The following is a 14973-nucleotide window of genomic DNA, read 5'->3' as shown; positions in this document are numbered from 1 at the left end:
TTGTACGAACTCTTTGAGTGTCCATTCAATCATAAAATAAACTGAACTATATTAGGACATTCGATCAAGATTCTCTGCTATTCAGACAACTTTGACATGCATTGATATGAGAGAAAATGATAGGCAATGGGGAGCAGGAATGGGAGAGTAAAGGTGGACCAGAGGGCAAGCACCAAGACAGTCATTTTAAAATTTTAACATGCCTAGACATGTTATAAAACATTTCCTTTTCTCAAAAAGGTGGTATGTTTCCAAATTGACTGAAAAATCAGGGTGGGCCTCTTGGGACCATTGAAATATCAAGAATCAATTTTTTAAAAATCACAGAAAATACCAATAATACCAACAACAACAACAAAACTGATCAACCAAGTGTACACCCCCAGTAAGAGTGAAGAATCCATCAGGAGGAGCTTATCAACTTCTCCTTACATGCCTTTAAAAGAAAGAATGCCCCCAAACTTAAAGGTACTCTTGCTCTTCCCAGGCATGCTAATGCAGGGAGTTCTGAGTGATTTTCTTTTACTCTCCTTTTTAATAAAATCCCTGCTTGCTTATTTCCCTCCTATGGTGTTCATTCCTTGATTCTGTGGAACACAAACCCAGTCTAAATCCTGCTAGTAACAATAGGGCACAGTGACATATCCTAGCCTTTTGTTGTGGTCATATGTAATACTGCTTAGTGTATGACCTCTCTGGCAACTGGAAATAAAAATCTGAATTGAATGTAATTATGTAGATAGAGTTACAGAATTAGATTGCAGAAGACATCTCCTTAGTACTTACTGGCCAAATGAATAACTTTACTAATTTTTAACATTTGGTTGATTTACATGAGGTTTAACTTCTCTCCTTGTTTTGATTTCAAGGGTATGCAACAATTGATATCACTTTTAAAAAGAGTTAGATGTCCAGATAATTATTTCCATGAGTTAGATGTCCAGATAATTATTTCCATGATTCTTGTTCTATTCAGAGCAAAGTTTCAATCAAAGAACATCTTCAGGTGGTGAATATGGTCATGCTGAGGGAGAGCACTTCCACAGATCCACCAAGCAATAGATGTCAGCACAAGCACATTTCAGAAGGAGACAGAATCTGCTCTAAGAGAAAAATCCATGTTTACATAGCCATCTCATCTATCTGACTCTGTCTGTTAATTCTTTAAACATTTCTAGGTACCTGTTTTAAGAAAGTCTACTGTGCTAGAGTTGAGAACAGTTCCTATAGCTGCTGACATTCTTCAGACTGCTATTGTTACCTGCAGGAATTGGAATGAGATTTTTGTTCCATGGAGTTGAAGAATGAACACTGAAAATGCCTTTGAGGTAAACAAGCAAGCAGGAATTTTATTTAAAAGGAAAGTGATAGAACGATTCAGAACTTCTCTCCCAGAATACCTGGGAAGGGCAAGAGTATTTTAGTGGGCACACATTTTTAGTCCTTCTTTTTTCTTTTATTTTTATTTAGAGATAGGATGTGAGTTGCTTAGGACCTCCCTAAGTTTCTAAAGCTGGCTTTGAACTTGCAATTCTCCTACATTATCCTTCCGAGGCACTGGATTTACAGGCATGCACTACTGCACTGGGCTAGTGCTCCTTCTTCAAAGACAAGTAAGGAGAAGTTGATGGACTCCTCTTGACTGGTTTTTGATATTTCAATTGTCCAGTGAGAGACATAAGCCAGATTATAGATGATGCAGTCCCTTTTGGCTAAATGGAAACTCACACCCTTTTGAGAAAGAGGAACTGCCTCATAACAAGAAGGGCAGGTGAAAGTGGCTGTCCTGGTGCTTGCACTCTTGTTGACCTTTACTGTCCCTTTCCTCCTCTCCACTGCCAAACTTTTTCTAGCTCAACACTATGGCAGGGGGTGTTACAGAGGAAAGCTGCTTGCCTAGTGACAGCCAGGAATCAGACAGAGAGAGACAGACAGACAGACAGACAGACAGAGACAGAGAGGGAAAGGGGAAGGGGCCAGGGCAAAGTATACCCTTCCAGGGTCATCCCCAAGTGACTTACATCCTCCAACTAGAACTGACCTTCTGAAATTTCCACTTCCTCTCTATCATGCCATGAAATTGTGAACCCAGGAATGCATTTATCCACTGATGGGGTTAGAGCCCTTAATGTCATTTCTGATCACTGCTGCATCAGGGAGCATAACTTCTAACATGTGAGTCTTGGATAACATTCCAAACACATACTATTACAGATTGATTATACCTAGCATTTCCAATTACATATCCAAGAAAAATAAAAATATAGGTCCACACCCAGACTTGTCAATGAATGTACATACACTTTAATCATAAATTCTGAAAAGTAAAAGTAGCCCAAATGTTTATTACTCTTTGAATGAATAAACAAAATGTGAATGAAATATACGATGAAATATTCTTTGGCATAAAATCAATCAAATAATGATACATGCCAAAACATGTGTTACCGTGTACACTCTGAAAGTGTCAAGCTGGGCAAAAGAAGCTAGTCACAAAAAGGAGCACATATTACATGATTTCATTGACACAAAATGTCTAGAATAAGCAAATCTTTAGAGACAGAGAATAGAGTGATGAAATAATGGTTTCCTAGGGACCTGGAAGTGTGCCAGATGTGGTTTTTTATAACTGGCTTATTTAGTTCAGCCTTGTGATTTTAGTATTCATCCACACTGCAGCATGCATCAATATTTGGTGCAAAATAAATTACATTGTTTGTGTGTTCCGCATTAGGAGTGTCTGATAAAATTCTGGATTTGGGGGAGGGAGGATATAAAACTTTCTAAAATTACACTGTCATACTTTTTCAAAATTCTGTTAATGTATTAAACATTATATAATTGTACACATATGAAGGTGAATTTTATGGTATGGTAGTTCTATCTCAACAAAGTTGGTGGAAAACTAAATACAATTCTAGGAGCTCTCCTGTGGGTCCTGTTAATACATGACAGCTACTTTTATCAATTGCTTCAATGTGTAGTCTTTTTCTTTCTTTATCAGGCCTAGGGTACCCTAGTGGTATTTTGGAGGAGTTTGGTTATTATGGAGAAGAAATCAGGTCAGGGCAAAAGTGTCATCTGTTGCCTGAAGCTTCCTTGAGCAGGGTGAAGTCCCAGGTCTAGTAAGGGACCACTTTGCTAGGGCAAAGTCTTCAGGAACATCATCCAGGTATACCCATCACACACTTCAGATTTCTAGGTTTTCCCTGCCAGTTTTCTGCTCTGAGCATCACAGACATACCTAACCAAGTGTTTATATATTTCTGGACCTGTGTTATTGCATTAGATATTGAGCATACTGCTGGTAAATAACTATTCCTTAACCATAGGAGGTGTCTCTTTGCAAACTACCAAAGAGTTCTTTGGGCCCTTACACTGGCTCTTTAATGGCTATTCCTCTGCAAGAAGTCAATCCAGCTCCACTCTAGGAATAGCTCTTCCTAATCTTTAACATCTAATCTTTAAACATCTGAATTATTTTCCTAAAGGAATGTTCTTTTCCAAAATAATATTGGTTTTCAGATAACATCTAGTAAATTTTTCTTTTTTTGGTACCAGGGATTAAACTAAGGAATACTCAACCACTGAGCCACATCCCCAGGCCTATTTTGTGTTTTATTTAAAAACAAGGTCTCACTGAGTTGCTTAGTGCCTTGTCATTCCTGAGGCTGGCTTTAAACTCACAATGTTCCTGTCTCAGCCTCCTGAGGTGCTGGGATTATAGGCCTGTGCCACCATGTTCAGCCCACCAGTGAAATTTTTAATAATCAGGCATCCTTCTCATTTGGGGGCTGATGTGCCATGTTATCCATGAGATTGAGCCTATTTGTTTATCATGGTGTTGAGTACCCCATCCACGAATTTCTACTTACTACCTAGTTTCCCAGGCCACTATCATTACCAGTTGTGTTTTCTTGACTCATTTTAGAAATAGACAGCAAGGTGGAATTAGAGTATACTCACTCAGTGAAATACCCAGAAAGAAAAAGAGAAGTGATCCATGGACAACTTGGAGACATTTCTAAAATATTATTTATGTTCAGCAGAAGACAATTAAAACATAATAATAGATTCTATAAAATTTATTTAATAGAAATTCAAGAAGACACAAAATTAATATTTAATGATAGAAATGAGAATGGTCATTGTCTCCCATGTTTTTTTTTATTTTTCCTAATTAGTTATACATGATAGCAGAATGCATTTGATTCATTGTACACAAATGAAGCACAACTTTTCATTTCTCTGGTTGTACACGAGTTACACCACATGTGAAATTAGGGTAGTGATGTTCATCTCATTCCACCATCTTTCTCACCTCCATACCCTCTTCCCTTCCCTCCCTCCTCTTTGCCCAAAGTTCCTCCATTCTCCCCATGCCACCCCTCCACTCCGCATTATGGATCTGCATCCACTTATCAGACAGAACATTCAGCCTTTGTTTTTTTTTGGGATTGGCTTACTTAGCTGAACATGATATTCTCCAGCTTCCATCCATTTACCTGTAAATAGCAGAATTTTATTCTCTTTTAATTCTGAGTAATATTCTACTGTGTATATGTACCATAGTTTCTTTATACATTCATTGGTTAAAGGGCATCTAGATTGGTTCCACAATTAGCTATTGTGAATCTTTCATGGTATTGACTGCAAAATGATCAAAGAAAATATTTAAGATTGAGAGAAATACTTTTTATCTTGTAAATGCAGTGATTTTGCATAGGAAAAAAATATACTTGAATTTGTATATTTAAAATGTGTATACCTTGCTACTCATAAATTATTTCTCATATAATAACAGAAATTTAAAAACATACAAGTAAAAAGAAAGAATAGAAAACCAGCAAATATAATGGTTTAAAATAGTGTTCAGGGCACACTAAACCACAGTTTCTCTTTTATTGCCAAGACATTTTCAACAGTCTTGGCAATAAAAGAGAAATTGTTGGCACAGTGTGTAAAGGATGTTAATTATTAAAAAGCATATAGCTCTTTGTTCTGTTTCCTGGGGGAGTTTCTAGGCAGCTCTACATTCTGATAGCCAGGATCTAATTATATTCTCCCAGGCCAAAGTAGGCCTAGGGAAAAACAAGTCTAGTTTGGCTGGGCTTAATAGATATCTTGTTATTTGTTTTTCTTATTCTACTTTTTGCCTTATATTTCACTTGGTCTTGCCAAGTGTTAAAATTAAATTAGCAATGCTGTATAATACATACCTGCAATGGACTGTAATTAATATTGTAATACTAAAATTAATAGTATTTTCTAGTTTGCTATTTTCATTGCAGGAGAATGATTATGATATATCAATAAATTATTCCTTATTCTTCCTTTTCCTGGCACTAATAGTTCAATAAATACCATGCTTTATAATTTAGGACATAGATTAGTACATTTTTCTTTTAGTCTATATTTGTGTAGAGACACTAATTTTCCATTCAAACTAAGAAATGGACATCAAAGTAACAGATCTTTCCTACAACCATACAGAACTGCAAGCATCTTATTTGATTAAGTAACATGTCCAGCTGTTTAGAGAAACAGATTTCTACCACAATTTTATTAAGAATGAATCAAATGAATGGATAACATAAACAATCCCAGAGGTTCTGTTTATCTAAAAATAATCTAATAATTAATTTATAACCAAGTTTACAATTCATGGTCTAATGTGAGCTGGTGGTAGATACGGTTGTTTCTTTTAGATTGAGTTATCTCCTATGATGATCTGCCTCCTTCCTCAAAACTAATGTGACTTTTATTTTTAAAACTTTAAGCCAGATTTTTACTCATGATTCTGGCATCTTGAACGGAGTTCTTTTTACTTGGAATGATAAAAACAATACATTTACTTATAGGATCAAACATTCATCTAAAATAAAAAATATAATAAAATTAAAGTTAAGAAGGAAAAAAAAAGATATACACATACATAAGAATAGTAAACAGTGGAGCCTATTTTGTAACTTTTGTCTCATTACCACAATGTCACACCTCCACGTCTAATGGAGCTAGAGGCTTACTCATTCTTCCATCTCATTTTGAAATAAATAAGCTCAAAGTCACTAGGAAAGAGACCATGGCCTGATATGAAGCATAGGTGTGGTGTTACCACACAGCAGTGTTTTCCTAGAATCTTTTATCCTGGACTAAGCAAAACAAACAAATGATAATTGTAAATTAATAAAGTATGGCTAACTTCAAAATCTCATGTGAATTTAGGAACTAAAATAGAAAGAAAATTCCAGAAATCAGAGAGTTAACCTGAATAATGGGAGACATGGTGGTAGTGGGGCTCATAGAAGGTAGGCTCATGGGAGAGACAGGAAGAACAGAATCCTTCAACTAAGCCTTTAATGTGCTTTGCTTCTTCCACATCAGCCAGCAAATGCCAAAAACAGAAAAGTCTTCAAAATGTTTAAGAAACAATCCATAACCTCAGTAGTTCATGTTTATAAAAATTGCCAGCTATTATCTGGGGATATGTAGTCTCCTTATCTCAGGTTGAATTTAATCCTCAAAGTTGTATGTTGATAGTATTTGGCAGTGAGGTTTTTGGGGCGTGATTAGATGAGGTCTTGAGGGTAGGACAGTATAATAATAGGAAGAGAGACCCAAATGAGAAAGCTTGTTCTGTGTCACCATGCACAGAGCCCGAAGCATCAAGAAGGACCTCGCCTGATGCAACTGCCTGATCTCTGGCTTCAGAATTGTGGGTTAAATAACATGTTACTCTGTAAAAGTTACTCAGTCTCTGGTATTCAGTTATAATAGAAGAAAATAGACAAAGATACTGCCACCCAAACTAAAGGATTATAGACAAATTTTGAAAATGGAATAACTCATTGAGTTTTCTTTGTAAGGAACTTCTTGGCAGGAACTAAGAATAAACATTGGTAAGTTAAAAAAAATAATAAATGCATCATTATCCAAAGTACATGTATGAAGACACAAATTGGTCTGAACATACTTTGTTTATAACCAGAGATATAAAAAATTGTGCTTTATATGAGTAATAAGAATTGTAATGCACTGTCATTTATTTCTAAAAAAAATCAATTAAAAAAAAAAAGAACTGCTCACTTTTGTTTGTAGCTATTCTCATCTAAGTATGGAGCCCATTTCCTGAAATCTTGCTTCTGTGGCTGTTTTTATGACTTAATTTGGCCAATGGAATTTGAAAAAATTTTTGCAATACACATTTCTCCTTTCCATTCATGAATTCGAAAGAAGTATGGAGATTCCTTGGAAAGCTGGGAATGGAACTGCCATTTGACCCAGGTATTCCCCTTCTCAGACTATACCCAAAAGACCTAAAAAGAGCATACTACAGGGACACAGCCACATCAATGTTTATAGCAGCACAATTCACAATAGCTAGACTGTCGAACCTATCTAGATGCCCTTCAATAGATGAATGGATAAAAAAGAAATGTGGCATTGATACACAATGGAATATTACGCAGCACTAAAAAATAACAAGATCATGGCATTTGCAGGGAAATGGATGGCATTAGAGCAGATTATGCTAAATGAATTCTTTTTAATGTGAAAATGTCATTGCTACATTCAAAAGATTGATTCTGATTCTCTATCCTCTTATATTTTGAAAGGCTTTGTACCTGCTTTGTTTAATAGGATATCAGACATGGAATTCTTCATTTCTCAAGCTTAGGTATTAACAATCACTGATAATTGCTCTTTATGTTCTCGGTAATGAGAGAATACCAGGATTCACAGAATCTCATACAAGCCATCCTTAAAATGAGAGCCTATATAAAGAGAAAAGACCTAAAAAATGAAAGAGCTCAGAGAGAGTAAAATGCCAAGTCATAACACAGCTTATGTACAAAGTAGGTGAATGAGGTCATCTTAGGTAATGGGTGGTCTGGTGATCTGCCCAACCAAATTCACATGGAGAAGTGACAGTATATAACAGCTGAAGTGTTGCCCAACTCATGAATCACAAGCAATAATAATAACAAAAGATTATCATTGTTTGTGTTCCTAGGTTATGGGGTGATTTTCATGGAGTTATAAGTAACTGAAACAGGAATAATTCCCTTTATTGTGCTGCTGCTGTAACAAAACCGAAAAATATATAGCAAAGGTTTTGGAACCCAGCAACAAAGAAATACTGGAATACAGGTGAGAAAATAATTCATGGGGCTTGAAGGTTATTATTATATAAAAGTGCAAAGAAACAGGATCTTTTCTATTAATTTTTTAAATATTTATTTATTTATTTTTAGTTTTTTGGCAGACACAACATCTTTGTTTGTCTGAGGATCGAACTCAGGCTGCACACATGCCAGGCGAGCATGCTACCACTTGAGCCACATCCCCAGCCCGAGGATCTTTTCTATTATAATAAAATGTCAGGCAATGTTGTTACCAACATTTATATAGCCTATGAAAATGTGCACATTTCTAGGTAGCCCATGATATGACAGAAATATTGCATATCTTGACCGTTGCAGTAGATTTATGCATACAAGAAGTCATTTTACTGTACACTCAAAGATTGTTCATTTTATGTACATAAATTAGAACTTGGTATAAAGTACAGATAAAATGTGATGCACATGCTGTCATACACACTAACATTAACCTTCCCTTAAATTTCTGAACACTTATCCTTCACAGACACATGTAAATATTTAGGCTTACTTATTATAGAATGGATTGGGATTGACAAAAAAAGTTGTATTTTCCTTATTAGGAGACATTGTTCAGAGGATTATACATTCATAAAACGAATAGTAAAAAGACATATAAACAGTTAAGAAATAGTGTTAACTGAAAAAATTTTAAGACACATTTTAATTACAGAAAGAAAGAGAAAGCATACGCAACACCCTTCAAACATGAAGAGCTGGACCTCGGGGCTGACTAATAAGCACTGACTGGAGAGAGAACTATAGCAACCAAAGAAGTAGCTCCTGTGCCCCAGTATCTCCAGGAAGGTTCAGATCTGTAAGTTCCAGAAAAGAGAGGAAACTCAATTCTCATTCATTTTAATGGACCTAAAGAAGACATTTCCTGAGGTTAACCCCAAGCAGTAAGCAGAGAACTTCATGCATAGATAAAAGCACTACACCAGAGAAACGAGCTTATAGAGGAGCAGCGCACAAACACCAGAAACCACCCATGTGCCCAGATACAAGTCCACCAACCTGCAATCTATGCACAAAACAGAGGACATAAGCCCTACACTCTCCCAAGGGCTTTTCAACCAAACTACAATACCTCTATCTTAAACTGTCATATGCCACACACTCCAAAATGTACATGGGGATACCCACACTGAATTTGACAATCCTGAATGCATGGAGTTTTTCTTCAGGATGGCCCACAAGACTACACCCCTTAAAGAAGAGTATCCTGGCTGCTATGTCAATGACAATTGAGGGTCATGTCCTCTGGCCCACCAAAAACCTAGTAGGTACTTGGACACACCAAGACCAGAAAAAGACAGGAAAAAGACAGGAGAAACAGGACCCAACCATATGTTGTTTATAAGAAACTCACCCTTATAGACAAAGACATACAGACTTAGAAGTCTGGGTGAAAGTGAAAGGATGAGAAAAGATATATCCTTCAGAAGGAAACGTAAAGCAAGAAGAAGTAGCTGTTCACATATCTGACAAAGTAGACTTCAAGCTAAAATTTGTCTTCCAAGAGACAAAGAAGACCAATTCATACTGGTAAGGGAAGTATCTAATAACATGATATAATGATTTGTGGAGACAGGTTCATGGAGTACTGCATACATCGTGCTAGGTGTGTGAGCTGCAAACTGCTTGCCCCTAGGCACAGTGCCCAAGCATGGGACCACTTGTTGTGGTACCAGCGTTTGCTCCACAGTCCACTCCTCGATTGATTGCCACAAGTACTGCTGGCCAGAAATTGTATTGGTGGCTGGCTATGATCTTCTTAGCTACTGCTTGAGTATATATACATGGTAACTATGCAATAAAATCAGACCTGCTTCCAGCTTGGTCTCCCGAGGTCTTGATTCATGACTCAGCAGCCACACTCTGCCCTGTTCCATGGACCTCCTCGCTGGACAAGAGAGAGCCCACACAATGATTGTAAATATTTATGTCCCAAATGTTGATGCACCTACCTACATAAAACAAAATTTACTCGATATAATTAAATAAGCCTCAATATAATAATACTGGTTGATTTTCACATAACTCTCTCACCAATAGAGAGACTATCTAAACATAAACTAAGTAGACTCATGAGAACTAAAAAATATTATAAATCAAATGAAACTATAGAATCTATAAAATATTTTGTGCAGCAAACTTAGACTCACATTATTCTCAGCTGCACATGGAAACTTCTCTAAAATAGACTGTATTTAGGAAACAGACCAAGTCTTAGCAAATACAAAAAAAAGAAATAGAGAGAAAGAGATAATTCCTTGTATCCTAACAGACCAAAATGGGATGAAATTAGAAATCAATAGCAGAAAACAAAACAAAACATTTAATCATTCAACATAGAGATATTACAAATACACTCTTGAATAAAGTGTGGGTCCAACAAGAAAACAATGGAGAAATTAAATATGTCCTAGAAACAAATGAGATCAGAGACAAACATCAAGTTACAGCATAGAGGTGGATCTAAGAGAAAATTTTATAGACTACAAAAATAAAGACATACAAAAACAAAAACAAAAAAACAAAGCTCATATAATATCAGTATCCTCAATAAACTAACATTACACCTTAAAGCTCTAAAAAATTCAGAACAAACTAATCCCCAAAGCAGCAGAACACAGAACATCAAAGCCAAACTTAGTGAACTGAGAATTTTTTAAAAAGAGATCAAGGAAATAAAATTGGCTTTTTGAAAAGATAAACAAGATTGATAGTCCTTAGCCAAACTATGCAAAAGAATAAAGAGAAGACCCAAGGAAACAAAATTAAAAATAATAAAAAGAGGTGGTTAATTACATTTATTGATTTGCATTTGTTGAAACAACCTTGCATGCCTGCAATGAAACCCACTTGATTGTGGTGTACCATCTTCTTAACCTGTTTTGGAATGTGGTTTGCTAATATTTTATGAAGGATTTTTGTGTCTATGTTCATCAGGGATATTTGAGTGTGGTTTTCTTTCTTTTCTTATGTCTTTCTGGTTTGGGTATAACAGTGTGATACTGCCTTCATAGAAAGAATTTGGGAGTGTTTTCTCCCTCTCTACCTCATGGAATAATTTGAGGAAAATTGGCTTTATTTCATTTTTAAAGGGCTAGAATCCATCTGGGCCTAGACTTTTCTTTGTCAGATATCTCTTAATTGTGCTTCCATCTCATCTGCTTGTTATACTAGTCAGTTTAGATTTTCTATCTACTCATGGTTCAAGTTGGGTAGGTTATACATAACTGGAAATTATGTATGAGCTACATCTTCAACTCTTTTCATTTTTTTTATTTTGAGAAAAGACCTCACTAAGTTGCTCAGGCTGCTCTTGAACTTGTGATGCTCCTGACCCAGACTCCTGAGTAACTGAGATTGCAAGCATGCCCAGCCCAGCTGATATGCACATTTTTAACTTGTCAATAATCCACTGTCTCCTTGAGAAGGGAAAATGAAGACAAAAACAAAACAAAACAAACTGGTGAATTTGTCAACAAATGTAATGAAGGAAAAAATATTCTTATTTTCTACAAACATCATTTTGTTCATGGGTCCCCAAAATTAATATTTGTGGTTGCTTAGCTTTATAGCCTATTGCATTCTTCTTTTATCTTCACCTATATTTCTGATTATGGTCTTTCCTTATTAAGTAGAATGAGTCAAATTTTTATTTTTACCCAGTTTTGTAATTTTTCACTTACTTTTACTACATAATATGTAAATACAATGAGGTACCATAACAAATTAGTTGAATTTCACACATGGTATTCTCTACCCTATTTAACAACAACAAACCGAGTACACGTTAATAACTAGGTTCTATCTTTTTAGCTAGTAAGATCTTTTCTATTGAGAAGCAAAAGAAGACTGGGCAAGTCTTGGTGACTGTTTTTGCTTTCAAATTAATGAAAAACTCTTTGTTATAACTATATATTTGGGGGGAACTATGATCTAAAAGGATGGTACAGAAAACAAATACTTATTACTGTTATTAAAATGTAGGTAGGAAAATATTTTAAGTTAGGAGGTATACATATTTGTAGTTAGGTGTAGGTTGTTATTATGAATATAGTTTATAAATTTACTATGACAAGTTCACTAAATTTTCTACTGCTTAATTTTGTTTCTTATTGACAACATGCAAATCATGTTCTCTATTTTCATTTTTGTGAAAATGAGAAAACATATAAAGTGCCTTGTATGTGGTTAGACCTTTAAAAATTCTACTTAAGATATAATTTATTTTATCAAAGAACATAAAACTGTGACAAATGGAATGTTCAATGGTTTATACTTTGATAGTCAAGTCAGAATGTTTTATTGCATATATGCTTATGTAGGAAAAAAGTTATTCCTCAAACTGTGATTTATGTTTAATATAAAATCATATACCTTAATGTCTTTGGATGTGCTGCTGCTGCTGATGTTACTTTTGATGATTATAATATCCCAGTTAAAAGATTGATCTGGAACTAATATGCTTAGTCTTTATTTTTCTTAATGCATTCCTCATGTCTTTATTTCTGAATGTATAGATGATTGGATTTAAAAGGGGAGTAAAAATTGTATAAAACACAGAGAGAATCTTATCAATGGACACACTGTTGAATGGCCATACATAGATAAAGATGCAAGGTCCAAAGAATAGCACAACCACTGTAATATGGGCTGAAAGAGTGGACAAAGCTTTGGAAGACCCCCTGGAGGAGCGATGCTGAACAATAATCAGGATAATGCTGTAGGAGATGAACAGAACAATGAAACAGAACAAAGAGAGTAGTCCACTATCTGCAATGACTAACAGCTCCAAGATGTAAGTATCAGTGCAAGCAAGTTTGATGACCCGAGGAAGATCACAAAAAAAACTATCCACAACATTTGGACCACAGAAGGGCAAAGTAATTGTAAAAACCATTTGGCTCATAGTGTGCACAAAACCAGTGGTCCAGGAAAGAAGTATAAGTCCAATACAAACACGATTGCTCATGATAGTTTTGTAATGGAGGGGTTTACATATGGCAATGTATCTATCAATTGCCATGGCTACCAGCACCATCATCTCACTTCCACCTAAAAGGTGAAGGAAGAACATCTGGGTCATGCAGCCTTCATAGGATATGGTATTATATCCACTATTTAAGTTATAGATCATCTTAGGAGTAGCAAAGGAGGCCAGGGACATATCAATGAAGGACAGGTTAGCCAGCAGGAAGTACACAGGAGAGTGCAGTTGGGGATCCAATTTCACTACAAAGATAACGATTAGGTTACCTAGCACAATGGATACGTAGATAGTGGAAAAAAACAAGTAAAAGAAAACCTGTAATTCGTGAGACTCTGTGAGTCCCAACAAAATAAACTCAGACACCATGGAGTGATTTTCTTTTTCCATTTGTTTGGCTGTTGGTATGTGTTACCTAAAACAAAAACAAAATAGATTACATTCTAAAGTTTAGAGATTAAGGTGGACATCTGGGAGTCTGCGTGTTGGTATTCAGTAGTGGTTTCAAGTCTTGATTTGTGATTGTAGATGGACCATAATTTGTACAGATCTGTAAAGAGAACAGATGAATGATGAAAAGAAGCTGTTGGGCCGTAAAGTATGTAGCAAAAACAGAATTTAAGGTACCACCCTAGATAGAAACTGTTGGAAGTGCCTTTTGCACCAGTTCTTTCCAGTCTCTTTTTTCCTTCAAGCCAGCTTGAACTTCTTCAGCCACCTTAGACATGGGATCCAAAGTGCCAGTCAAAATGGAAGCAAATCAATCCCCCCAAACAGGAGCAACAGCTGGTGCTGAAAAGTCCTGTTCTCCTTGGTTTGACAAGAGAGACAGTCTTGTGCTAGTAAATTAACATTCTAGCTCTGAAGAGTTCAGCTAAGAAATTTTTTCTTCATTGAGAGTAAATGGATTATTGCAGAATGACTACAGAAGTAATATTACTTTATCGACTGAGTCATCATTATGAAAATGATCCCACACAACTGTCAAAAATTGCAGAAAAAGCAATTCAAGACTCTCGTACTCGTCCATCATCAAGATTTATTCCTTGGATTAAATCACGGAGTTATGATTGGAGGTAGTATAATGCACAGTAATCTTTCAGAGTTTCAACCTAGTTTGAAAAAGCAGCAGTTAATCCAGTCAGACACATTGAATGAATACACTGATTCAGGAAAGCTGGATAAGAAATAAGAAAAAAATAAAACAGCATAAAAGGAGGTCTTGCAGTGTTTCACTTGCAAACAATAATTGTACTGAGAACATTTTACTTTGTCTAAAAAAAATGCAAGACATTTTAGAGGCACTAAATTTGTACTCACTTTAAGAGCAAGGTGGACAATAGAACACAATGTTTCTAACAACCAAACTCTGGAAGATATTTGAGCAAAATTCAATTGAATTATTCAGCATAATGAACTTCCATCTTGTAATGCTACAATTCAGAGACGTTTAGGCCAAAAATGGGTATTCTATGATGTTAAGTACTGTGAATATGAGCAAGAAATGAAGAGGTATCCAGGTGAATTCCTCAACTTATTAGGTCAAAAACTTCCTGTATGATACTTATTAGCAGTATTATTTTAAGTAAATTGTAATAAAGTATTGTTTATACTGAAAAACAAAGCTGAGAAATTAAATATATATTCTCTTAACTCTACTTTTGAAAATTCACAATTGCAGAAAGAACCAAAAATATCAATGAATTAAAAAATGTTCAAGAAATAGATATAATTTCTCAGCAAAAATCATGAGAAATATTTCCTATAGCCAAAACATTTGAATAAAATTAAAGCCTTCAACATGTAATT

General features: G+C 35.5%; 1 protein-coding gene and 1 pseudogene across 1 annotated transcript; one reads left to right on the top strand and one right to left on the bottom strand.

Annotated features, from left to right (window-relative positions):
• Positions 1 to 12615: 12615 nt before the first annotated feature.
• On the bottom strand, positions 12616 to 13554 carry LOC113176185 (olfactory receptor 4K13-like). The gene has a single exon (XM_026380620.2). It carries the CDS (start codon positions 13552 to 13554, stop codon positions 12616 to 12618), a length of 939 nt encoding a protein of 312 aa, XP_026236405.1.
• A 513-nt stretch (positions 13555 to 14067) lies between these two features.
• LOC113176177 (shieldin complex subunit 3-like) lies at positions 14068 to 14725 on the top strand (annotated as a pseudogene).
• Positions 14726 to 14973: the final 248 nt, after the last annotated feature.

Source organism: Urocitellus parryii, chromosome 6 (assembly GCF_045843805.1).
Source record: "Urocitellus parryii isolate mUroPar1 chromosome 6, mUroPar1.hap1, whole genome shotgun sequence".
NCBI lineage: Eukaryota > Metazoa > Chordata > Mammalia > Rodentia > Sciuridae > Urocitellus > Urocitellus parryii.
Note: the sequence above shows the minus strand (reverse complement) of the source record. Positions and strands in the feature narration are given on the sequence as shown.